This window comes from Chelonia mydas, chromosome 1, assembly GCF_015237465.2.
Source record: "Chelonia mydas isolate rCheMyd1 chromosome 1, rCheMyd1.pri.v2, whole genome shotgun sequence".
NCBI lineage: Eukaryota > Metazoa > Chordata > Testudines > Cheloniidae > Chelonia > Chelonia mydas.
This window is the reverse complement of record NC_057849.1, coordinates 50,021,393-50,037,021: the sequence shown is the minus strand read 5'-3', so window position 1 is coordinate 50,037,021 and position 15,629 is coordinate 50,021,393. Positions and strand designations below refer to the sequence as shown.

At 39.0% G+C, this 15,629-nt stretch overlaps 1 protein-coding gene across 6 annotated transcripts in view; it reads right to left on the bottom strand.

Annotated features, from left to right (window-relative positions):
* The window catches only part of NBEA (neurobeachin), an 837,833-nt gene that overhangs the window by 683,640 nt on the left and 138,564 nt on the right, over nt 1–15,629 (bottom strand). For all 6 annotated transcript variants that reach the window (XM_027833036.3, XM_043531828.1, XM_043531837.1 and 3 more), the window contains exons 3-4: nt 8,734–8,834; nt 8,397–8,492 (exon numbers count right to left, since the gene is read on the bottom strand). In XM_027833036.3, coding sequence (XP_027688837.2) covers nt 8,397–8,492; nt 8,734–8,834 — 197 coding nt within the window. The remainder of the gene's footprint in view (nt 1–8,396; nt 8,493–8,733; nt 8,835–15,629) is intronic.

Here is a 15,629-nt window from a genome sequence, read left to right as displayed (position 1 = left end):
ACATGACACTCCTACTGGGAAAGATTTAGAACTGCCACAACTCCAACATAAGCTAGTGCGTAATAAACTCAGTTTGCATGGGGGATTATAATTTATTTCCCTGCTTTGAGGGGATGGAGGAGGAACATTTGATACTACGAACAATAAGTGAATACAAGTAAAGTGTTCTAATCAGACAGAGTGGTGTGAAACTGTACCGAGCTCCTCGGGGAAGGGAGTGTTTCTTCTTGTGTATCCAGAAAGGCACTACTATACACAAATACAGAATAATACCTGTTATTTACATAGCATCAAAAAGCATGCTATGTGCACACCTCTCAAATGTTCTCCATTTTAGTCCCGAATATACCACAAAATATTATATACCAAATATACCACCCATATTAGTCCCGAATATACCACAGAAGTTGAATTCTATTGTTGCAAATTCACGAATTCATAGAAATGTAGGGGTGTAGGGGACCTCAAGAAGTCATCAAGCCCAGCCCCCTGAGCTGAGGCATGACCAGATATACCTAGACAATCCCTGACAGGTGTTTGTCTAACCAGTTCTTAGAAACTTCCAATTCCACAACCTCTGTGGGAAGCCTATTCCAATGCTTAACTATTCTTGTAGAGTTCGAATTTTTTTTCTAATATCTAACTTAAATCTCCTTTGCTGCAGACCATGGTCATTGCTTCTTGTCTTACTTCAGTGGACATGGAGAACAATTGCTCACCATCGTCTTTATAAAAGTGCTTAACACATTTGAAGACTTATGAGGTTCTTTCTCATGACTGAACATGCGCCCCCCCCTTTTTTTTTTTTTAACCTTTCCTCATAGGTCAGGTTTTCTAAATCTTTCATCATTTTAGTAGCTCTCCTCTGGACTCTTCCTATTTTGTCCACATCTTTCTTAAAATATGGCTCCCAGAACTGAATACAGTACTTCAGCTGAGCCCCACCAGTGCCAAGTAGAGCAGGACAATTACCTTCCACATCTTACAGACAACACTCCTGCTAATACATCCCAGAACGACAGAGGAGATTACTTGTAACTGGAGAATTGTCAAGATGTATGGTCCTTATCTGTTTTCCACTGTGGGTTATGTATCGTGCAGGCCAGATGTCTGCAAGAAGGTGCTGGAAGGCAGATGTGTTAGCCCTAGAACTTTAAAGGCCCTCTTCCCTACTAGCTGAGACAGGGTTACCTCAGGTCAATTAGGGACAACCGAATCCAATTAAAGGCTGCCTGAGGCCTTTTAAAACCCCTCCTCTGGTGAGAGAAAGGGGGAAGAGAGAGAGAGACAGACAGACAGACAAGCTGCTGCCAGGCTAGTGGCAACAGGGAAATAAGCTGCTCCAGGGTGAGTGGCTGTGCTCCTTGCCATAGGGGAAAACAGCCAAACCTGACTGCCTGCTAGGGGAAGGACTGACATCCCAGGGCAACCAAGAGGAGGCAGCGACAGGTATTCCCTGGGGTTTTTTTGTTTACAAGATTGTTTCCTTTTTGTTTGGTGAAGGATCACCCCTTAAGCCAATCCTGAGGCCTACCCTGAAAATACAACCAAGAGAGCACAGAAGGGGGAAGGCAAGCCCTGCCCTGAGTGGGGCTGATTACTCCAGACCCGCCATCCCCAGAGGGAGAAGTGCTAAGTCTAGCGAGACGAAGGAGATGCTTTGCCACAGTATGGGCAACATGCACCCAGAGACGGAGAATTTGAACATAGTATCTGTTGGTCTGCGCATGTGCCCTGGCTCACCTCATGCCTCTGACCGACAGGATAATGGACTGACTCTTTCCAGTTCCTTCTCTACCGCAAGTCAGATAAGATCTGAAGCAGAGAGGAGAAGGGCAGGTAGCACAATACAGACAGGAACCACTCCTCTCAAAGAACCTCCAGTTACAGATAAGTAAACTTTTCTTCAAGTGATGGTCCCTATTGTATTCCACTGCAGCTGATTGACAAGGATATCTAAGGAGGAAGAGGATGCAAGGATGTAGACAGTAAGGCTGAGTACCACAACCAAATGAGGCATCAGCAGAAGAGTCCTGTACCAAGGCATAATATCTGGTAAATTTGTGAATGGAGCGCCACGTGGCTGCTTTACAGATGTCCAGGAGGAGTATCTCCTGAAGAGACGCCATAGTTGTTACTTGCACTCTGATGGAATGAGCTCTTACCACATTGGGGAGGTAGGGGAAGGTCTGAAAGCTGACAGAGTAGAATGCAGGCAGAGATCCATTTGGAGATTCTCCAGGTGGAGATGGCATGGCCTCTGACTCTTTCTGCTATAGTGATGAACAGCCTCAGGAATTTCCTGATTCGTCTTAATCCCTGTATGTGGAAAGCCAAGGCCCACTGAACATCAAGGGAGTGGAGTCTTACTTTCTGTGCAGAAGCATGCAGTTTTGGGAAGAACACAGATAAGTGAATCAATTAGTGTTGGTGAAAGTCTAAGCTACTTTAGGGGTGAATTTGGAGTGCAGATGTAAAGAAACCTCATTCTTATGGAAGATAGTGTGTGAAGAATCTGTCATTGCTCCAAGTTCGCCAACCCTTCTCGCTGAGGTGATGGCTACAAGAAAAGCGACATTCATGGAAAGGAGAGACATGAAGCAAGTAGCTAAAGGCTCAAAGAGGGAGTTTTGTGAGTACTGACAGAACAAGGTTCAGTTCCCATTGGGGTGTAGGCTTCTGAATAGGTGGGAAAATTCTTATTAGGACTTTCCACAATATTGGTCAGTGGATATGCAAAGACCAAGTAGCTCTGAGAAAGTGGATGGTATGTGCTGATCGCCACTAAGTGAACTTGCAAGGAACTGCTAGACAAACCTGATCTCTTTAAAGATTGGATATAGTCCAAGACAGGTAGAATATCCATAGTCTCTGGGAGAATTCCTCTTTGTTCGGCCCAAGAAGAGATGCATCCTGGAGTTTGGGAGTAGCCAAGGATGATGGTACCAACAGAACACGGTTCAGTACTGGACTTTCTTATTGTGGCTCTGGGACTTAGGATGTACTAAGTCCTCATGGGCTGAGCTGCAAGGCTTGCTTACAGCTGAATCTGACTTCTTTGAAGTGGACTTTGAGGAAGACTTAATATCATGCTTATGAGAGTGTTTCCTAGCTTCCTGCCATGGCATCTGTGGGGGTAGATACTCCCACACCAGAGCTTGACTTCACAGCAGGAGGTACAGTCCTTGATTAATCAGGCCAATGCACAGGGGGTGGGGAGTTTCCCCGGCCTGGGTTCAGTTGAGGTCTCATGGCCTTCTCCATGAGGTATTTGCAGAGACGAAGTCCCTACCTTTCTCGGGTATGGCTGGGGAACAACTGGTTGATACTCCACCTTGACACAATGAGAGCTTTCCCAAGGGAGTACAGGCAGCTCTGGTGGTAGTTGTAGATCGAGAAGGATTGCAGGCAAGAAGCACAGAGTCCTGAGCAAGGTCTGGTACCCAAATGGAGTATGGGTGGGGAGGGGTGTCTGGAGACTAATCTATTTTTAAAGGATAAAATTATTAAAACTATTTACACACTAGAATATTTTTATTTTCTCGGATGAAGTTGAAGCTGTGGACACTGAAGATTCTGACCCAGACCATGTGGCACTGAGAAGGAACTGGAGAAGCAGCCAGTCTGCCCATCCGTTTAACCCCTCAGTCAAAGGCACCAGGTGAGCCAGTGCCCATGCGCAGACCAGTGGATGCTACTTTCCAATTCTCTGCCTCAGGGCACTATGGTACACATGTATAAACCCACAGTCGAAAACAACTGGGACCATCACTCAAAGAAGAGCTAGCCTTTTTCCATCAAATTATTTCCATGAGAAATAAAGAAATTTATTAGTACCAAAAGAATAAATCCCACATCATATATAGGTTCCCATAGGAATAAGTTTTGTGTGTCTAATTTTGGAGTCTGTCATACACTGTGCCCACTTTGGAGCAGTGGCAAGTTGAGAGTAAAGGCTATGTGTTTTACATTTATATAACAAGACAGGTGTGTGTCCTGAAGAGTTTACAACCTGAGTGAGCAGTCCTCTGAATACTCCCATGCATTGGGCTTATTCTCTGAAGCCTATTGACTCTTAAGTAAGTCCATATTGTCCCTAAATAAGACAATATGATACATGCAGAATTAAGATTTTAATTTTGGTATTACATTTTTTCAAGGTGTTTTTTAATCCTATCCTTTTATTTTTATATATTAGGAAATAAAAATGCGGATATTGTATTTGCTTATGTATATAAGCCATATATAAAATCTTTCCACATTTTCCCCATTATTATTCATACTTACTATTCTTTTATCCTCCTTTGGCCTCATTCCACATATTATTCAAAATGCATGAAGATCGTGTGTGTGTGTGTGTGTGTGTGCGCGTGCGCGCGCATATCTCTCTCTCTCTCATATACACACACAAATCCACTGGCAAAGGTGTGTGTTCCCTCTAGATCTGGTTCACATAAAGGACAACAGCCTACTATTGCTATCAACTATTTTGTTAGCTCAAGTTGCAGATGACTGTGCTGTGGATCTAAAGGTTCCAACAGGGTAGATAAAAAAAGTTTTTTTTTAAATCAATTTTTTGGATTATTTAAATTATATTTTTCTTTCTAAAATAAACCGGTTTAAAATGAAATCTGAATTTAATATAAAATGCATTAAGAGCCTCTGCCAAAAGAGTTAAAGTCTGCTTTTCTGTATAAAGAATCAGAAGAAAAACAATTAACTTTTGAGGTCAAGCTTTATAAATATGGCACAATAGTCATGTACTGTATATTAAGGACTTGTTTTGGTTAATAAAAATGAAGTTTATATACCGTTTTGTGTGTTTAATTAAATTCCAGTTAACATCCTAAAGGAACTTGACACAAATCAAGAGCAAAAAGTTAATCATCTAGTAAATAAGCAATATATCATTCATCATGTGATTATCATTTTTAACATACTAAAACTGTACAATTAATAACAATGTGAAACTATTAAGCTCTCTCATTGCTTAAATAAAAGCTCATAGTTATAGTGTTGTGCCCTCCTAAAACAATAAAAAGATGTACGAAACCTAGTGTAAAGACTCTATTTAGTTTTTGCCATTAAAACGTAGTGATTTACATCAACCACTGAAAATACGCTTTGCTTTAGAAACTGAGTTACAAATGGAAAAGTTGATTAAAATCTATTATTTAAATTGAAGCTTTTCACTTGGTGATTTAAATCATCCCACCCCTGGTTCTAACCCTGATTGTGAACAATGAGGGTATCAATATCATTCCATTTGAGGAAATTTGTGTTTGTTTTCAATTTGCTTTTTAAAAAATCTGCTCACTCAGTAAGCAGGCTAGATCTATGCAGGGGACAAATCAGGGTTCTGCAGTGAAGGAGGCTGCTGTGTGCAGGATCGCTACTTCATCTGTTGCAGAAATTGGAAGGTGGATTGTGACCGAGGCAAGGGTTTGCAAAAAGAGAAAGGATGTCTCATAATTGGGACAGCTGAATGCTGCCCTGGTGAACTGGATTCTATCCCTATCTCTGTTACAAAGTTCCTGTGTGATGCTACGCAAGTCAGTTAAATTTAACTTTTCAGTGATGGTCACTTATTTTGTGATCCTCAGTTTCTGGGTGCATAGCTTGAGATCTTGGAGGCTAATTTACACAAGTGCTGAGCTCTAATAGCTGCAATTAAAGTCAGTGTGAAATATGGTTTGAACATATAAAGGATTATATAATGCTGAGCAAACTGAAATATCAGTTCTTAGGCATCTCAAACTGGACACCCAAAATCAGTGGATATTTCTGAACTTCACCTCTCTTTCTCACCTCTTCATCTGTAAAATGGCCTCATTACTGTGGATTACTGTGTCCTGTTTTGGGCCCCACACTACAAGAAGGATGTGGAAAAATTGGAAAGAGTCCAGCGAAGGGCAACAAAAATGATTAGGGGACTGGAACACATGACTTATGAGGAGAGGCTGGGAGAACTGGGATTGTTTAGTCTACGGAAGAGAAGAAGGAGGGGGGATTTGATAGCTGCTTTCAACTACCTGAAACTGGGTTCCAAAGAGGATGGATCTAGACTGTTCTCAGTGGTAGCAGATGACAGAACAAGGAGTAATGGTCTCAAGTTGCAGTGGGGGAGGTTTAGGTTGGATATTAGGAAAAACTTTTTCATTAGGAAGGTGTTGAAGCACTGGAATGCGTTACCTAGGGAGGTGGTGGAATCTTCTTCTTTTGAAGTTTTTAAGATCAGTCTTGACAAAGCCCTGGCTGGGATGATGTAGTTGGGGATTGGTCCTGCTTTGAGCAGGGGGTTGGACTAGATGACCTCCTGAGGTCCCTTTCAACCCTGATATTCTATGATTCTATGAAAATCAGGATAATATCATCCACCTCACCTCACAAAGGTTTTGTGAAAATAATGTTTGTGAACCACTCAGATACCATAGTGATGAGCACCATAGACAAGCCCATGAACAAATTAATGCATTCTGTATTTAGAGCAGGTTAGTAATAAGGCCTAGGACACACTGAATGAGGATAAAACAAAATATTGAATAGCTGCTCATTTACTGAGTACCACCCATTGTGTTCACTGAATGAGGCAGGGTTCTTATGGGAAAACAGTATATGATCATGTAACTAGAGACTGTATCCCTAAGGCATATACACAAGGGAGCCAAATTAAGGTTGCATAAACTACCTTAATTCTGGCATTTCTTAATTTTTGAGTGCTTGACTTTACAAGCCTGCTAATTTTCTTTTAATGTATTCTGTGGGTAATATTACATATACAGTATTTTATATATACAATATATACCATGTAATATATGTACAGAGAGAGAGAGAAAATGAATGAATGAATACACATGATGATGTGGAGCAGGATAAAGTGTTTATAATTAGATATTTGGATTGGGCATTACTCTCAAAGCCACAAATGAGTTATGCTAGTCATCTCAAACAAGAGTTGACAAAACTCTTATACACCACACCACAATATACTTTAATTTTTCTGTATCATATATAGCAGGGGTCTCAAACACATGGCCCGCAGAGTTATTTCCTGCAGCCCACCACAGGCTCCGATCCCACCAGCAGCGGCGCGCTCAGGTGAGAAGGCAGGGCCGGGGCAGGGATTTGGAGAAGGGGTTGGAACAGGGACAGGGAGGGGGCAGAATTTAGGCAGGGACTTTGGGAAAGGGGTTGGAATGGGGGTGGGAAAGGGGACAGAGGGGGGGCTTTAACCGAAGTAACTCTAAAAGCAAAGGCGTGTTTTGTCATTTGAGTGAGGTGCACTACTGAGTGTTTAAATTTTATTAAAACCCCTCTTCACATTACAGTTTTTAAAAAGTTAATGCATTGACTTTTAATAGCATACTGTATTACTCTTCATTTTTTTCATTTTTGACTATACTTTTGTATCATTGTATGAAAAGGTTTCAGTGATGCGGCCCTAGGAACAATGCACTAGTCCTCATGTGGCCCTCGTGGTGATTTGAGTTTGAGATCCCTGATATATAGCATGCATATGTTAAGAGTTTATAAAAAATACTGCTGGTATTGTTTTTCCTATTCTTTGATCTATAAAGGTATGTACCTTAGTTACCATGAGTCCAATTTACAGATCTCAGAGAGCCATACCTGTATACATGATCTGAAACTGCTTTTCTTGAATAAAAGTACCACATTTTGAGGTCAGAAGCTAGTGCCTACTCCAGCTGGTTACTGCAAATCATCTCTTTCCACCAACATACAGCTTCCAATTTAAGCCATGATGGTGCATGAGATATTCCACCTTGACCCTGTCCAGAACTGAAAATTGCTTATCCTGGGACTCGGGCAGATGTATTTTGGAGAGTATAGGAAAGGGATAGTACATAACTGGGGGTGGAGGGGAGGAGGAGGGATGGGCATTTATCTGGCAAGCTGCTTTTAAAAACATTAGCAGTAGTCTCAGTAGACACTATTCAGGTGAGGCAGTTAAAGGCACATGATAAAATTTAGAACTGGGCTATCACCAATATAAATGTGTAAGCATGTGTACACGCACGCACCACACACACTTCTAATTATATAGTATCAGCCTCTTGTTTTAATCATTTACTATTATTGTAAACTTTCAATTTAAAAAATATGTTGCCCCACAATACTTCTCCTCTCCTAATCCATCTCATGCAAAAAAATCTCCTTTTACTTTTGACGTTAAGTACCTTGGGGTATGGTATCACCTCAGTATTATGCCAAGCTTCCCTGAACATCCAAGACCTAGTCTATTCTGGAAAAATTATACTGGGTAATGTTTTCCCCATTTCTTTATTAAGAAGGATATCCAAACCCGATAAAGTAATGCATACAAGAAAGTTATTTTATCGTTCCCAGAAATAGAAGCATTTTGGTTAAAAACTTACTGCAGCACTACAGCCCGGAAAGTTGAAAAAGGTATCGGGACCATGTCTCTGTGGCATCTGATTAAGGACTGACAATAGTTTAACTGCATGTCTTGGCTGTTAAAACAACAGAATTGTAGAAATGTCAATGCAACCAGTTAATGATATTCTATAGCTTTATTAGCCACTGGATAGTTTTCAAACAAACCAGTAAATTAATTCTAAAACTGTTTTTAAAAACTTTTAAAACAGTAATTCAATTAACATAAATTCAATTTCATATGCCTCTAGAGACAGTTTACATTAACCTCAGGCACTAATGCACTGACACTTAATACTTTATCTGGCCACAGCTTACCCAGATTCCATTTTCGCCTCGAAGCATGCTGAACAAAAGCTTCAACTCCTTGACAGTGATGCTGTAGCTGGCAAGAACCCCCAACATATCAACTAGAAGATCTTCAAAGGAAAATAAAGTTATTCTGAACTCTGAATTACACTGTTTGTCACAGAAATTATTTGCAAGTACAAGCTGAAAATGGCAATTTCACTAAAAGTAAATTTTATTCACAAATGTTAAAATCAAACTGTGGCCTTAAAGATTGTATAACAAAATATGAATTCAAGAATGTCCACTTTTCCCATAAAATCATTTAGGTTTAAAATATACATATGATTACATGCCCATTTCTAGAATTTCCAGTTTTTAACAAAACAGTAAATAAGTATACAGAAACAATCTTTTATGTTTACAGTTTTATCACAATGGGCTAGGAACCTATTGCTGAATATTTATCACCATTGTATTGCACATTTTAGGATTTTCCTCATTATTCTAGTAGCATGTTTCGAGCATGTGAGAGCTAAGATGTACACATCAACATTCTCTGAACTGTTTGCTACATCATCTTGCAATTTTATTTCTCTGCATTCTTCTTTAATTTGGTACCCAAGTATGAAAACTTTAGATTTGACCACAATGCAATGCCAAACAATGAGGGGAAAAGAGGATCTGCTAAAGTCCATCACTATAAGTGACAAAAACTGCTATAGAATAATTAATAGATGACATATCGTCCGTTACAGCATTTCAAAATGCAAGAAACGTATACAGGTAATAGGAACAAAAAAATTCACTTTTCAGAGAAAATAGCATTCAAGATTAATAAATAGATTTTAGACTTTTAAAAATGAAATATTTATGCTCATTTTAAGGTTTTGGATCATTTGGGGAATCTTGGTTCTTTTCATGTTCTCTTTGCTTTCCCTCAAAGCCCAATACTTCTAAGAATTGCTATTAGTGTCCTCAGATGCCATCATAGCAGGAGGAAGGATAGTATAAGTTTTGACCCTCAGAGAGAAAACACAAAAGCTGTTACAATTTCAAGGAGCAGCTTCCAATGCACAGGGGATTCAGACCAAACAGATTAAGGCAAACTAGGGCCCTTATCCACCAATATTTTAGACATGCTTCTAGATCCCCAGGGTCATTCACCAGTCAGACATCTTTCTCCATAACATTCTTTGTTCTAACAAAACTCAGATTTTTTTCTCTTCCTTCTTATCTCCAAAGAACCTCTCTCCTACTCTGTTCCAATGGTTGGCTTGGGGTCAGAAAGCTGCCTGGGACATATCTTTTCAGCTGCTAAGGAAGTTCACCATATTTCCCTTCAATTTACCAGAACATTTTGCATTACAGCTGGAGGATATAGGAGCAGTTATAGCTAAAAGATAAACATTTTCCCTAACTAGCCTTTTTCAGTTGCTCGTAATTACCAAACTTTCACTTTCTGAGCTGAAATTTTTCAGATCTTGTAACCAGGAATTATCCAGGAACATTTTTTAGTCATTTAGTAGTTCGTAGGCAGTGAAAAAAACCTTCTTTTAAAAATGTGATTTTGTCTGTGTTTAAAATTGCTCTTATACATCAGCAGGAAGGCATAGAAACTTGAAATCAGTCTGGGAAATGGTGAGATGTGTGATTTCACAGGTATAATGAATATCTATTTGATTTGTCTGAGTTAGAATAGTTTACATATTGTACTATAAGCATGGTTTTTTTAAAAAATGATTTCCCAATGTTCTAACAGCATTGAAACATGTACACACAAGTACCTTTTTTAAAAACCTTATCTTATTTGATGCACATGTGCATACTGAATGATGCAGGACTCTGAAGGAAAGCCCCTAGAAAGTTTTCAGGAGACAGTTATAGGACCGTATCCTAATTACAGGATCACACACTTTTTTCTACAGAACCACTCCCTCCTCTTGTGTTCTGATTGAATGGTACACTGGTGCATAGTAATTAGGAATAGGGTCCTCTAGATCCACGCATCATTTTGAAGTGAATTCTATTTGTAATTCCCACACTATGTGCTATGAGTAAATCCACTGGATTTGCTCTGAATTTGTACCACTGAAAGAGCAGATTATAGCTCTCAGTGAGCAAGTTGGAGCATGCAGTGAATGAAGCCTCATTTAGTGCACAGGTTGCATGGCAGACAGTTCATGAAGCACAAGTTCACCCACTGAACAGTCAAGATAAAAATAAAAAAAAACCACCTAGGCACTTATGGCAACTTTCATCATAGGGTCCAAGTGCCTCCCAAGTATTTAAATAAAAAAAATAATAATAACGATCTCTTTTTCCTTTCCCTGCCTGTAGGATAAATCATTTGATTAGTTAAGAGGTTTTTTTAAAATGTATCCTGCAAGAGTCGGTGTGTGAGGTCTGTTTGTGAAGAGCTTACTGAAGGAAAACAAAAATCAAAGAAATATTTTAGTTTGAAAGTGATGATGTGTGTGATATCTCTTCATCCAATGGGAGTCCACATCCATATCCTATCAATGTTCTGCCTCATTCACTGCATACCATCCACCCTGCATCCTGACTGTGGCAGAAGTCCTGAGGAAACAACAGCATTTGATCTGGTAATTAAGGACTGTAACACGCTGAATACGCAGAAAGGGGAAGAGTTGAGACTGCAAGTCAATTTTCGCCCTGACTTTTGAGTACTCCACTTTGCAACCTTAACCTTCTTCTAAGTTTGTTTCTTTTTTTGTGTGTACACTTTGAGGGTTTTTTCCTTTAAATAGAAAAAGAAATTGTGTAATATGGAAGTATTTGGTAGAAAGCAGAAGATCCCTCAAAAATTCCATTCATCTTCAATGCCTATGTTATCACATCTCCAACAGAACAGAGATAAATTTAAAAATTCTTTTTCATTCAAGTTACTACACACGTGCAGAGTATATTTTAAATAATCCTTATGATCACAAAATTAAAACAGATCTTCAGTGGACCATCAAAATACATGTTCTAGCCAGGGACACACTCCATGGCAAATTTCACATTTCTGTTCAAACTGCTGCTGAGCTAGAGCTTTTCAAAAAAGCTGCTTTTTATAATAGCAAAATTATTTGCTCCCCTTTTACTCAAACTGGGCTGAAGTGTTTTTATTCAAACTTAAAAACACAGCAACATCACATACACACTGAACAAAAAGCACTGAAAGGTTCAAGCCCAGGACTTTGTAAGTAATAAACAAAAGAAGAATGCCCTTAAAATGCAAACTCTTGGGCCACTTTTATTACTGGTTTTGCTACATGCTCCAGTTACAAAGAGTTAGATTAAATTAGATTAATTTCTTTTGATATAATTGAAGTTAGTTTTAACTTTTTTCTTGCTTGGTTTTCGATTAATAAATCCTAGTACTGCATATCACACGTCTTGTCTGAAAAGATTTAATCCATACTTAGTATATATACACTATACTAATCCACTCACCATATAGGAATGGCAATGTCAAAAAGCATGGCTTTTCTGAGGTTCTTGTCATTTTATGTGATACGAAGTCATAATAAGTATACCACACAGGTTTAACATGTATCTATAGTCTCGTTTTGTAAATAAAACTATAAAAATGAAATTATGGGGGGAGGAGAGAAACCTTTTCTCCTTATTTTAATGCATTTCAAACAATTAACGTAACAGGTTTTACTTGCAGTAACTGCCACCTCATGTACACTTGTCAAACTGTGCTTAAGGTTGCCAATTTTGGTTGGATATATTTCTGGAGGTTTCATCACATGACAATCTTTAACAAAAGATTCATTTTTAATTCCTGGAGACTCCAGGGCAATCCTGGAGAGTTGGCAACCCTAACTGCCCTTAATATTTTACATTTACTCTTTAAATTCATCTGAAAGAACCTTAATTCAGTCATATAAGGAACAGCTTAAAACTTTAACATAGCTCAGTTGTCTCTGAAGTAACACTGAGCATAGCATCGGACAAGAGATAACATGGCATTTCCCTTCATAGTTCATCTGCATGGAAGGCATTGGCAACACAATTTCAGAAGGAACTACATTGTGCTTCAGAAGGAACTACATTGTGTAAAGCTTAAGTTTAGTAACCAAGCTTTACAAGCTGGCTGTGAAGTTTAACTTTCACTTAATAAGGCAATGAGGTCTTCCAAAATTTTCAAATGGATGCATTTCCAGGAACAATTTCTGTTAACAGCCCAGCTGCCTCTATAGCATTATTTGGTGGGAGCAACTTTAGTTTAACTTTGCTTTAAAATAGTTACTGTTTCAGTGCTCAAAATTCAATTCAATCAACTTTCGAGCACCCTAACCACCTGCAGCATAACAACTAAGCTTCTGGAGATGAAATAGGTCTCAACGAAGAAAAGGCAACTGTAAATTGTACTTTGCATGACAAGTTAGGCTAGCAAACACCAATTCAGATTTTGCTGTTATTACTAATATACTATCTAAAGAAACTATTGGGTCAGAAGACTTGCTTCATTAGTTCTTACCCAAAAATTTAGGGACTCAGTTTTCTAAGTTCTCTGAAGGAAATTACTTTATAGCTGTTAAGGCCATCTGCCAATAATCTATCTGGTCATTATAGTAATCTTTTGCCCTCAACCACTGATAAAATGGATCAACATCCCTTCCTGTAGTATAATCTTTAGATTGTCAGGGTATCCAGATGACCTGTGACAAACAAAGTTTCTGGGAAAGAGACAAATACCAATGATAGTCATCCCAATTTTCAATGCAATTGATGGCAGAGAAATGTGTTCCAATGCAAAAGCTGTCATGAAGATTAAGATATTATTTCCTCTGCCACAGCATCTGCAAAATCTCAGCACATGAAATGCTTCAAGTAGATGGCAACCTCATGTATCTGAATTGGCTCCACTCAAATGAAGTCAGCTTTTCCCCACTATGCAGTATTTTCTATCCATTTTGTATAGAGAATGTGTACTGAGACTTACGTAGATTGCTGTCTGAACATGACACAATGTAGACAATATTTTCTGCTTGATTTACACCTAACTTTGATCACAGTATTTCAGGAAGTACTGAGAGAGACAGAGCCACAGTTAATGAGTTGCAAGAAGGATACCTGTACTTTACAAGCCAGCCTGGAAATATTAGGCCCACCACTGACAGACTGACTATTTTGGAATAGAGTGGAACCAAATCCTAGAACTAAGTTATGGTTTGGCCCGTGTTCAAAAGATCCTCACTGAATGCTAGGAAACAAACAATTACTGTACCACCACATTTTTCACCTCACCATTTTAGGAAAGTGGGTAGGAATGATTGTAGCAAAGCAGCTCTGGCATCATCTGGAGTCATCCTGTCAACCTTGACCCCTATGCATCAGCCTACCTTAAGGCACTGGTTATTGTCAGGCAATAGCCTCCTGGTGATGATTGGCTACTAGGTACCAATGTTCATTCATTTTTGATTTGTTAGTTGCCAATGCCATTATTGACCATGAGGTGGTACTGAAACATCTGCAGAAGCTGGAGAAGTAGAAGCAAAGCAACTAACTCCGGTGTCTCTGTTCCTTTCTTTCAAAGGTCTGATAGGTGACTCATCCACCCATAGGGCTCTCTCATGAAGGGTCCAGCAGAGTTATTGTGAACAGGAATTGAACAGCACATACACAGGGGTTTTACTAGTGATTGACATACATTCTGAGCTGCAGTGCCATCAGAATTCTGATACTCAATTTGTCTTGTAATCAGATCTGTAGAGTAGTTTCCACTCTTCCACTTTCATAGGAGCAGAGATAAAAGCAAACTTGCCTAAGCTGTCTCTTAAAAACCTTCTCTGAAATGCTGCTGATAGGCAGGAAAAAGCATTCTTAGAAAAATTAATGGAGTAGGCATCCACTCCCTTTACTGATGAGGTATGCCAGCCTTTTATCAATACTTGCAACCTCATGGGTCTTTGATTTCCCAACTGCTTCTGGATCCCAAATATTACACTGTCTTCTGCCATCTTCAGTTACTTAGGCACCTTTTACTCTTTCCCTATGATGTTGGCATCATCAGAGTTACATGTGCCTCATCAGAGTTACCCTTGAGACTATTTGGAAAGTGGAGAACTCAATGGCTTGTTTGCTTTCTTAGTGAAGCAGGGTTTTGTGAGCACATTACAGTTATTGCACTGGTTTCTTATGTGTTTCAGTCTAAAAACCATAATGTTAGTTTTAACAAAATAATACCCTTTACAGGTAGAACTTGACTGCCCCTTTCCTTGTGTACCATTTTAACAGTTTGAAAGGTTGGTCACAGGGCATATGTAACGGTGCATCTTTGGCTGTGTGACTATATTGATCTGCTACTGCTTGAGTATGTGGTTCTTCACACCACAGAACAAGGATCATCTACTGGCTTACGCATTTACTTGAGGGGCACAGGACTATGCACCATGTTTCTCAGTGATGTTAGCAGTGGGTACCTATTATTGTTACTTAGTAGCAATATTATTTGATGTATAGTCTTGAATTATAAGCAGCAAATTCACACAGATTGAAAAGAACAAATCATTTACAATTTTAAAACATACTTATAAGGACAAAAATATGCTAAGCACCTCGCAAAGGCACTTACTCTGGACAGAGTAAATGGGGCCATTTATGAAGATTTAGTATTACATACAATTTGATATTTACTAAACCCACCAAGATGCACAAGTCTCAGTAAACACATTTTCACACTGCTGTTACCATCATCCTTTCCCCAACTCCTGTCTTGATTATAGCTTCTTCACTTAAGGAATCTCATCTAAATTTAGACTCAAAATTCCTTTTGACAGGTACCATATTTTTACTTCTTCTGTAAAGCAGCTAGCACATATTTGGGCACTAAAAATAAAATAACCACCTATATATCCTCTCACTTAGCAACTATTTGTAAATCAGCTAGAATTTATGGAAAGAAA